Below are 11,639 nucleotides of genomic sequence, written 5' to 3' on the forward strand. Positions count from 1 at the left end.
AGCAAAGATGTGTCAAAACACAAAATATGATGTGAGGGAGGTTACCTGGCAGCTCTGGTGCTAAGGCTGGGACAAGATCTGGGTGCTGGAGTGAGTTACCGGGGTAGACAAACCATTCCTTTACAGTAGGACACGATCTCGCTGCACCAGATTGGACACCTAGGCATGAAGAATTTCAAACTGGATTACGAGCTCAAACAGGATACACTATTTTATTAATCATATGGTACTGAACATAACACAGACCTAATAACAACAATAGTAAACCTTGCATTTGATACAGCACCTTTCATGTCGGTAGCATGTCTCAAAAGAGCTTCACAGGACCTGGCACTATTTCATCCTGTATTTCATCCCTGCATGCCAAGCACAAACCTCAGCCACTACCCTACCAGGGAATTGGTGAGACATTACTCTGAAATGGTTATTCTTTTTAAAGCTACTAAGGAATACAATTTCACTTTTATAGTAATTTAACTCAAATTGGGAGTTTATTTACTGCCAGTTCTGGATGTCACTCGTAATGATTCAGTATCAAACCCAATATTTACATGAATCAGGGAGGCTATAATGATTTGTTTTAAAAAATTAGCTTTTGATGAGAAGAACAAAACCCTAGTTCAAAGGGCCATTAATACCCATATTTGGAACTCAAATTAAGCATGGAAAATAGAAAGTGGCACATTTGAGTGCAATACTGTAGTAAGTGGTTTTTATTTAGTAAGTGGTTCCTGTCAATGGCTGCAATTATCTTGCAGTAAGGTTAAATATCGAATTGTGAGATTCGCAAACAGGGAGTTGTGAATCCTAACCGAGCAAAATCTGAAAAGTAAACCAACAAGCACATTTTAAATAACCCCCTGAATTCAGAGGAAAGAAAGAATATATTCATGTTCCCATCCCAGGATTGCTCTGTTCTTTTCCATCCTGTCTTGTCAGTTTTAAATCTAGTCCTAAAGCCGCTGATAGCTGTTCCGTCAGCTACCTGTGCAATCACTCAGCTCCCTGTTCAATCAATCAGTTCCCTGNTTTTTTCCCATTTGCTGTGTTTAATCAGTGAATCAAATTTGCCATAAAGAAGCCTGATATTCGTTCACTACTCATTTGGTAGAAAATCTGATTCCTTTTGAAATGTCAAGATTGTTTGCAAAAAAGGTAACTGTGCAAGAGAAAAGCTGCAGTAGCAAGCAGGTCAAAGGGATACAATGCATGCAGTCTCCTTAGATGATGATTTCCAATATAGGAAGGCTGCTGGGTAAAGACCTAGCAACAAGAGGAAGTTCAATCAGGGAGAATGAATGAAGAACAGCTCTATATCAATTCCATCTCATTTGAAATTTCCTTCATAGCTCCTTGCACTGCAGCATCTCATCAAAAGAGAAATAAAAAGATCATTGCTAAAGCTGTTGATCTTTTCTTTATCATGATGGTGCACTTGCTCTTTAAACTACCATACATGCGTATTGTAACCTTCAATTATAATAATCCTTGCATTGTATATGCAGTTGGAACCATACATTTAAATGACTTATGTGAAGTATGAGTTATGTCAAACTTGCATAGAATATAAACTCTTGAACGGGACTTGGGCAAATGTACGACTTCTGCGATTATACGATTTATACAGATCTGACCTAAGCAAGTTTTACTGTTGCACCTTATTGTGTCATTGAAAATTCTCAAAGCTTCACAGGATTTTACTGTGAAATGTAGTCTGTATATTTATGGGCAGATGGGGGGAGGGGGGAGCTAATTTGCACACAGCCTTGAAGCGAATGGTCAATTTTTTCTGGGGGATTGTTGACCAGGACGCCAGTTGGAAGAGTTTGAACATTTATAGTTATTCTTACTTGGTTTGGCTTCTAGAAGAACTCCATAGATGGACTGTCGAACGGGTCGATAAACGATAGCCTGTCCTGAAAGTTCTGTGTCCGAATCATCTTCCAGTGTGTTGCTACAATAAACCTCTCCAGCACTCAGGACGTTGTAAACCATGAAGCTTTCTGCTCTGATGTGCTGATCCCTTGAAATCTTCTCAAATAATAATAAGAAAAGAGTTTTAATCAGAGCACTTAACAGTAATGCTGGTATTTGTGAAGTATTGCCCGAACGTAGAAAATGCAAGATATTATACAACAAATGGATTTGAATTGAATCAAGGAGACTTAGGAGTAATAGCGGATTCATAGAAATTACAGCAATCTCTTTTGTCCATGTCCATTGGGAATGTAATACAGTATTTCCATATTCCACATCAATTATTTTAGTTAATGGCCAATCTTGTGATTTTTTTGCCAAAAAGTGGACTGTATTATTGTAGACCCACCAAGAAGTAGGTTGCATCTGCCCAAAGAGTTTAAGTTTGTACTGATAAGAGTGGAGGAGAGACTTTCACCTTATCAGTTTGACTAAGAAATAAATCCAATTCACAATGGTTAAATGACAGAATGCTAACCAACTAAGAAATACAAACCCCAAATAAACACTTTCATACTAAGTTGGTTTGAACTATACATGATTTGCTGCTCGACTGGGAATTTTTGTATGCCCACATAATAAACATATTTTTTAATTTTATTATACTATTATTTTATGTCAGCGATGTCAGCAAAGTTTACAATCTACACTTTTAACCAGTAGTTATACACAACTGCATATTATAATATAAAATATTGTCAAATACAACACCTGCAAAATTTGCAGGTCAGGGTACGTGGCACTTTCTGTCGTTGAAGGTTTTTTGCTATGAGGAAGCCACGGTGAGTATTGTTCAGGCAGCAAGTATGATTCCACTCCCATTTCTAACAAGTTTTCATCTGAGCGGCACTGCAGGCTTCTCTGCACCTCTCTCAGCCCGTCTTGTGAACGGGAGAAGCCAGATAAGAAGTGCGCCACTACTGAGACCACTTCCTGCTTTCGGGTTGGGCTACTTGATAAGTGTCTGGCCAAGCATTCGCGTTTGAATCTTTCCAGCATGTTTTCTGGCACCACATCATTGCCAAGGAGACATGCCAAAACTGGCAAGTCGGTCACATGCAGTCCAAGAACCTGACAGAGCTGTTCACGGGAGTACATAATAGTGACCATATTGTCCAAATGGAGTTTGTTTATCGAAAGGTAAGGTGCAGTGTCATAAACAAGGTAATCAGTGTCCTGTCCCAGGATTGCCATGCAATCTTCTGACCTAGCGTAGCTGGCTATTTCGTAATCTGCCTCTTGCAGGGAGCATATTGTTTCTAAACCAATCGACTTCAAAGCAAAACGAGTGAATGTGGCCAGTCCAGATGGAATGAAGAACATTTCTCTTCCAGGCTGACAAGCCTTTGCTTTTATACACTGAAAGATTCTTGCTATCTCTCGGTTGTTCTTCAGTCTGCGTTTGACCCATTCATGCCTTTTCTTCTGCTCTATCACACCATCAAAGAAAAACACCAGTCTAATGCCAGCTCCTGCAAAAGCATCCACGAATGCCTTTAGTCTCTTCAGGTATTCACGCCATTGGCCACCATGGACCCATGACTCTGAGTTGTACCAATATCGGAGACATGACATTGCATCCACTACCACAGCAGGTGACCGGCCGTGATGGGTGCTTTGATAACTCTCGGCCATCTGTTTCAGGTTTACCTGGACGCACACAGCTGGGCAGGCATGATCCACAAAACTCTGCAGACCTCTCACACCCATCACTGCTACTGAGACACTAATTCTAGCAAATCACAGAAAAGCTGAAACAAAGAAAATATCAAAACACACTATGGTTATTTCATGTAGCAACAATACAAGCAGCGTCTTCCAAATAATAATTACTATATAGTATAACTATTATTTTAAAAAATAGAGTGCTTATACAGTATGTTGAAATTTTAAGACCTCACCAATGAATAGGCCAAGCCAAATACTTTGGTTTTCTATTGATCCAGTTTAGAAAGCCAGAATTAATTCAGACAACCTGGAATTACACAACATGCAACTGGGATTCATCCATTGGAAACTGTTAACTTCCATTAAAAGATGTATGAATCACTAGTAACTTTAATAGTATATGTCCAGCTAGGACTACTCTACTGGCTAGGACTTAGGCTCACAGAGTAGAAAACATGTCCACACCAAGTCTCATCAAATCAGAAATGCTGGACAACCATCAATGGTGGTTTGGCCTGTGGTCCTGTGTGGAACCAGTTCAGAGGTCCTACTTATCTCTCACAAATAGGATATCTTCAAATCATGATATTGATATTGTCAACTCCACAAACATCATTTCCTTATTTTAAAGCAGAAGAAACAACCACTTGCACTTATATGGAGTCCTGTAGCTCAGTGGTTAGAGCACTCGCCTCACAAGCGAGAGACCTGGGTTTGATTCCTGGCAGTGCAAAACCTTGGGAAAGTTTCCTTACTCCACACGCCTGATAATATAATAATAATAATAATAATCCTTGCATTTGATATAGTGCTTTTCACGTCGGGAGGACGTCCCAAAGCGCTTCACAGAACACACTGTAAAGTGAATTGACTGTATATATGTGGGCGAACGCGGCAGCCAATTGCGCACAGCAATGTCCCACAAACAGTCGTAGATTGAAAATGACCCAATTTATTATTGTTTTTGGTTTTGGAGGGATTATTATTAGGCTCTGTGTGGAGTAAGGAAACTTGCCCAAGGTTTCGCCCTCTGCCTGGAATTGAACTCAGGTCTCTCACTTGCAAAGCGAGTGCTCTAACCACTGAGCTACAGGACTCCACAATAATCCCTCATAGAAAAAAAACACAATAATAATTTGGTCATTCAATCCACGACTGTTTTTGGGACATTGCTGTACACATTGACTGCCATGTTTCGCCCACAAAATATACAGTCAATTCACTTTACTATATATTCTGTGAAGTGCTTTGAGACGTCTAGAAGACTTGAAAAGTGCTATATGAAGTGGAAGTATTATTATTATTACATACTTCTCTTCATATTGGTTCACGTCTCAGAGATAGTACAGTTGAACACCAAACAGAGGGTGGGGGGAGGGAAGAGAGTGGAGGGTCAGAGGAGGTCAAAGAGGTAAATTTTACGTTGGTATTTGAAGACAGATAGAGAGGGGATGATCAGGAAGAACAACAGCTTGCATTTATGCAGAATAGTGTCTCAGTGCACTGTTAGGAAAGATAGAGGAAGGGAGTTCCAGACATTAGGGATGTAGAATTTCAAAAGAAATTTGTGCAGAAGTAATGTAATCTTATGAAATATAAATACATACAATGATAGGAAAAGAGATCAATCCTAGAGAATTGTCTTGTGTTGACGTAGGCTTTCATAAATACTTCTGTGTTTCCACCAGAGTAGATGTCTGAGTAGACATGGTTATTCTTAGTGGTTAGTTTTATTGGTGATGCCCATTTCCATGGATTTCTTTCATAGAACTTTCACAAACATTGGCATGAAAGCTGAAACATGATATCTGATTTATGTGAGAAACACACAACTTAAACCCAAATATACACAGTGATACATTTTTAATAATCCACTTTTCTTTTCAAACTGAAAAAAACCTTTAAGAACCCAACCTCACTAGCTATTTCTGGAATACCAGATACACATAATGTTATTGTGAGCTGCAAAGCAGCAGTGCTGATAGTCCATAAACCTGGGTTGGCTTAGAATTATTGCCTTTATAATACAGAAATCTGTTCCTCTATGTATCTATCATTTCTACGACATTCTTATCTCATAGAATCCAATCAACATTATCTGACTTTTTATAAACCTGAGCGGACTTGGAATTATTCGCTATATAATTAGTAAGCATGCTTGAATTGCTTCATTTATAAATCGCTTCCTCTAGAACAGACTCCACTGTTTTCCTGCCACAGATGTCCAGTTTTAACAGCCTGCAATTCCCAAGCTCACCCTTCTGACCTTATTGAAAAATTGGCACATTAGCTACTTTCAAATAATCTGGCACTACCACTGTATTTAATGGGCTGTGAAAAGTTTCAGCTACTTCTCTCCTATTCCTGTCCTCACTTTTAAGCATGCTTTGATGCATTCCATCTGGTCTTGTCTGCTGAGACGCCGTCCGGCGTGGAGGGCGCTATATAAATCCAAGTTGTTGTTGTTATATTCAAGCAGTCCAATGTGCTCTATTTTCCTCCTTAAATTATTTTAGGTCTCCTATTGTTCCAGGAAAAAAAAGCTTATATTTTCTAAAGCTAAAATTAAATAAAACTAAAGTGAAGTTTCTTTCATATTGTTTCCCCTGGCTAATGCCTAGTCTCCAGGACGGCGTACAGTACCAGACTGTAAGATACCTCATTCTGGAACAGCAACAGCCTACCTCAGAGGATAGCCACAGGTCACTCACAATAAATGTTTATGAAACCCATGCAAACTTAACCTCTGAATCCTTCATTTTTATACCATCAGACAACACCCAAATACAGCATGACTGGGAAATCTGCAATGGCAGATCTTCCATATGATCCCCATCCCAAAGGCTTACTGTGGAGTTGATCTGGAAAACAAAGGTGTCAAATATACTTAGTAACCTGGGCAGTTCACATGGCAGAGTGTGAATAATCTTGCCATTGCCTGGGACGTTTCTCTCAAAGTCCAGGAACTTATCACATGGATAAACAGGGCTTGTTGGTGAAGTACACGTTGCAATGCTCCTTCCCCAATCCGGGTTTGGGGCAGGTTCGGATTTGATGAAAGGAGCTGTCTAGGTGCTGAAGTTGTTTCACCACAATATTCACTGGTCAGTCTTAGATTTTGCAATATTGATCAATGGCAGCGCAATTGAGACTGTACTTTTTAAAAGCTTTTTTTTTGGAAACAAAAACACTTCCTTTTAGTTCTTTATGGTTCCTATGGTTGTGCTGCATTCTGGCAGTATTGTACTTTACAACAGAATACACCAAACTATTTTGATCACCAGTTTGACCATACACCCGAAGCCTGGACATGCACTTTTCCAGTGATTACAGTTTATTAGGCTGCATTTGTAAACATTATCCATAGCAGGACAACTTCTATAGATTTCACACAGTAGTAAACGGTCGATTTTGTTTTAATGTTTTCCCATTTTCTATGCATACAGTGTGGGTTTTCCTAATTACTTTATTTAAACACCATCATGAATTTGGAAACTTCATATTCTTCAACTACCATTCTGTAACCTCACTCACTCCCCTTCAATTCCAAACACATGACTGTTCACTATTGTGCTACTTTGTCAAACATATGCAGTTTCTTTCCATTTGAAGTTTGCAGTAACTCTCACAATCAACATTGTAGCTCACGCCTAATAATAATCCCTCCAAAACAAAACAATAATAAATTGGTTATTTTCAATCCACGACTGTTTGTGGGACATTGCTGTGCGCAATTGGCTGCCGCGTTTCACCCACAAATATACAGTCAATTCACTTTACAGACTATTCTGTGAAGCGCTTTGAGACGTATAGAAGACGTGAAAAGCGCTATATCAAACGCAAGGATTATTATTATTATTATTATTACCATCACCAACTACTCCCACTGCTACCTCCACTATTACAGCACTATTTTAAATTGAAATTAATCTGAACCTCTAGCAGAAACCGTAACAACCAAAATAATTGCCAACACGTGATTGTGAATTACTGTCTGAAAGGTAGGGTTCCAAGCCATTTTTTTTCCAAATGCATATGTTATGTGAAACCAGCAGCACTAACGGATGATGACAGATGTTTCATCAATAAATTCTACAAGAAGAGTCAGAACCTGCTCCCATCCCAAAACTGCTGAAACAGCCAACTCTTAGAAGATTTATAAACAATGAAAATCTATGTGTTGTTTAAAATTAGGCCCCTGGGTTCAAGCACTGCGAAACGTTATCCTATGTGAAGGGCACTATATAAATGCAAGTTGTTGTTACAACTTCTAATATCTAGAAGATTTTCAGTTTATGATAAAATCATATAGACTTGATAATCTTTCCCCGTTTAAAAAAATTATCACATCCCACTTTACTTAAAATCCCCTAGGGTGGAACATAAAAGAAGTGGAGTCCTGTAGCTCAGTGGTTAGAGCACTCGCTTTGCAAGCGAGAGACCCGAGTTCAATTCCAGGCAGAGGGCGAAACCTTGGGCAAGTTTTCTTACGCCACACAGAGCCTAATAATAATCCCTCCAAAACCAAAAAACAATAATAAATTGGTCATTTTTAATCCATGACTGTTTGTGGGACACTGCTGTGCGCAACTGGCTGCCACGTTCGCCCACAAATATACAGTCAATTCACTTTACAGTATATTCTGTGAAGCGCTTTGGGACGTCCTCCCGATGTGAAAAGCGCTATATCAAATGCGAGGATTATTATTAAGGCTGGTCTTGAACTTTAGGAACAACTGAGAGGCATGCATTCTGAAGATACAACAGATCCTAAATGCCTGAAGTCCGCATTAATATTGGCTTTCGAACATCATCTCATCTTGTCTGACGAACAACAAGTGCTCACTAAACCTGTACTAAGGTGCATTGGGAAATACTCAAGACTTTTACATTCCCATAAATTGTCATAACATCAACGTTCTTAGCTCCATTTCAAAAGAATTTTAAGGTGACATTGCCCACAAACACATTTTTAAGCATCATTTACAGTATATACTGTAAAGTGCTTTGAGTCTTCTCAACGACATGATTAGGTGCTATATGTACCAATTACAAGAATTTTTTTTCCACTTGCTCTCATTGCTTTTCTCCTCCCTGTACGTTATCCTCGGCAAGGATAAAGCAGATGACTTGTATCATGGAATCTGCCAACATAACTCAATAGAAGGTATAATGGTACACCACCATCCGATAGTACCGAAAAATTCAACAGGAGGAATGCCCGGATCCGCCTGGCTAATGATGGAACTAGCCATATGGAAAACAGTAGTTGGGCCTCTTACTAAATCACTTCCTCTTACTGACTATTTGTGGAATATTACTGGGTGTGAATTGGCTGCTGTGTTCACCCGCAAAACACACAGTAATTGCACTTTATAGCGCTTTAGGATGTACTACCAACATGAAAGGTGCTATACCAAATGTAACAACAATTACTTGATATATAGTGCTCTTCATGTTGGGCAATGCTTGAAGCGCTTAACAGTGGCAAAGCTGACACCGAGGCAGGGAGAGAGGGGAGGTAATTGCCGGTATGGTCAAAGAGGAATGTCTTCAGGTGTGATCTGAAGACTGGTAAGGAGGGGGCAGGCAGAGGGATTGAGATTGAGTTCCAGAGTCTTGTGGTGTAGTGGTTGAAAGCAAGGCCACTGATGGTGGAGTGGAGGGGTGATCAATGTGCAGGAGGTTGGAGTCAGCTGAGCGACTGAGCAAAGTGTGTGTGTGGGGGGGGTAGAGGATTGGGGTGTAAGGGTGTAAGATTATTACAACTGATCTGTGAACATGTCACTTCTCACAGACATCTTTCAAGTTGAAAACTGCTGCTACTTACCAGAACTAGTAAACCTAACGTGCTGTAAAGTTTACAATAAGGTAATCCACTTTATCACTGCGTCGGGTCTTTTTGTTACACTTTTTGCAGAGATTAACTTGAACTGCAACCTTTCCTTTGCAAACGGTGCAGAACTGTGCTCCATACGACCAGCGGCGTAGCGATGGGCACCAAAATACGTGTTGCAAACAAAACACGGGGCCTTAAGTTAAAATTGCAGGCACCGAAAAGTTAAAAAAAAAACTCGATTGCTTTTGAAAAATATTAATCTTTCAATAACGTAACATGGCACTGGCGCACTTAACCGGACTTACGCAACTTGGGACCACCCTGCGGGTTTGGGTTTGGGCTCCAAGGATGAGCGAGACGGGCCGGTAAACCTACAACAAGGTGTCGTATTACTGTAAACCCTCCTGACTTAGTCAGCAGCGTCTCCTCAGGGCAGGTTCTGTCCACGGTAACTCTGCTTACATCATAGCAGGAGTTTATTTACTATATGCGGAGGTGTGAGCAGGACATGACCAGAAATTTGTACCCAACCCAACCTTCTGATCCCAAGCCCCACTCCTCCCTCAACCACATGGAGCTGCTGCCATGGATGCCCCCCCCTCTAACCCCCCCCTCCAACCCCCCCCCCAGCACTGGGCCTGAGGTACAGTCACTTGGTGCACAACCATCCATCCCATCCGCAGCAGCTTTTAAGACTGAGGAACAGGAAATGTGCCCCTGACACTCCCACAGGGGGGACACGGGGAGAATAATAATAATAATAATAATAATAATAATCACAGTGACAAACAACAGAGCAAATCCGCAGCGCCTCCACATCACAACCAAATAACCAGCAGCTGCGAGAGGATCAATTCCCCCCCACACTCCCTCCCTCCCCCCCTCCCTCTCTGCCCCCCCAACGAGCTGCCGGCGGCCCCGGGGCACTGCCCAACTCCAGGTCGGGGATGCGCCGCGGCCTCTCGTCTCGTCTCGTCTCTCGGTGTAGGATGAGAAGCGGCTCTGGACGCTCGGTGGCTGAGGTGACCCTCCTCCTCCTCCTCAGCCCCCGGCGCCAGCGCCGCTCTCGGGGCTGCGGGGCGAGGAACTCACGTCAAATGGCGGCGGAGGCCCCGACCGCGGCTCTGCCCCGGGCTGGCGTCTGCGTCCGGCCCGCGGGCCAGCGCTGGCAGCATCGCCGCCGGGTGTAGCCCAAAGTGGGGGGGGGGCACCAAGCAATAGCCCAAAAACCAGCCCAAATCAGAGGCCCTGCCGCCCCGGGTTGAGGTTTTCTAACTGCTTTTCAAGCTGCGTGAGGGAAAACAAGAAAAGGGTCTTCAAAAGGGGGAGGAAAACTACTCACGGTTTTGCAGATTTAAATTATTTTTTCTCAAAGATTGGGGCACCCGCCGCAAAGCCGTTTCACCCCCTCCCCCCCCCCCACCGCGGGGCCGGGCGGCACAAAACCCGCCCAATTGGGCGTGAACCCGCCCAATCAGACCACATCGCCCCGGGGGAGGGGTGTTGGGGGTGGAGGGGGGGGGGGGTGGAGTGAGCGGCGCCCCCTGCCGGCGCCTGACCGCTCCTCACTCTGACACACTACACGCTGAGGACCACTCACTCACTCACTCCACATAACAGCAACAGGGCGTCAAAAATTCCACTTGGTTTCCTGCTTTTACTCTGTTCTCTTAGGCTTTCAGGAGCGTCCAGAATTTGGCAAATCCTCAAATGCCGCCTTGATTTTTCAACGTCTTTTTGTCCGAACCAGTTTATTAATAATAATCCTTGCATTTGACAAAGCGCCTTATCGAGTCGTTGAGATGTCTCAAAATGCTTCACAGGACATACTGTAAAGTGGATTGACTGTGTATTTTGTGGGTGAAACATGGCATTTACATTTTATACAGTGTTCATACATACATTTAGCAACCAGAGGAGCATCCCAAAGTACTCAACTATAGCTGGCTGGGTACCCAAGCTGGGGGAACAGGGGACGTGTGTATGTTTCTACATTAAAACCAACCTTGAAGTTAAGACTACATTGAACGATTCACCTGATTCTGGAAGCTCTAGAATACTAATAAAGTAAAGGCCTTCAGATTAGATGTCAAATCGAGGCCCTGTCTGCTTGTTCAGGTGGATGTCAAAGATCTTATGGTACTATTCGAAAAGA

General features: G+C 42.1%; 1 protein-coding gene across 1 annotated transcript in view; it reads right to left on the reverse strand.

Annotated features, from left to right (window-relative positions):
• fam120b (family with sequence similarity 120B) overlaps positions 1–10,642 on the reverse strand; it is a 29,248-nt gene extending 18,606 nt beyond the window's left edge. Inside the window, exons 1-4 of the mRNA XM_007912325.2 lie at positions 10,577–10,642; positions 2,689–3,728; positions 1,851–2,031; positions 46–159 (exon numbers count right to left, since the gene is read on the reverse strand). Of these exons, the coding sequence (XP_007910516.1) occupies positions 46–159; positions 1,851–2,031; positions 2,689–3,687 (1,294 nt within the window). The 5' untranslated portion in view covers positions 3,688–3,728; positions 10,577–10,642. The remainder of the gene's footprint in view (positions 1–45; positions 160–1,850; positions 2,032–2,688; positions 3,729–10,576) is intronic.
• Positions 10,643–11,639: the final 997 nt, after the last annotated feature.

Source organism: Callorhinchus milii, unplaced genomic scaffold (genome assembly GCF_018977255.1).
Source record: "Callorhinchus milii isolate IMCB2004 unplaced genomic scaffold, IMCB_Cmil_1.0 Scaffold3, whole genome shotgun sequence".
In the NCBI taxonomy this organism is placed as follows: domain Eukaryota; kingdom Metazoa; phylum Chordata; class Chondrichthyes; order Chimaeriformes; family Callorhinchidae; genus Callorhinchus; species Callorhinchus milii.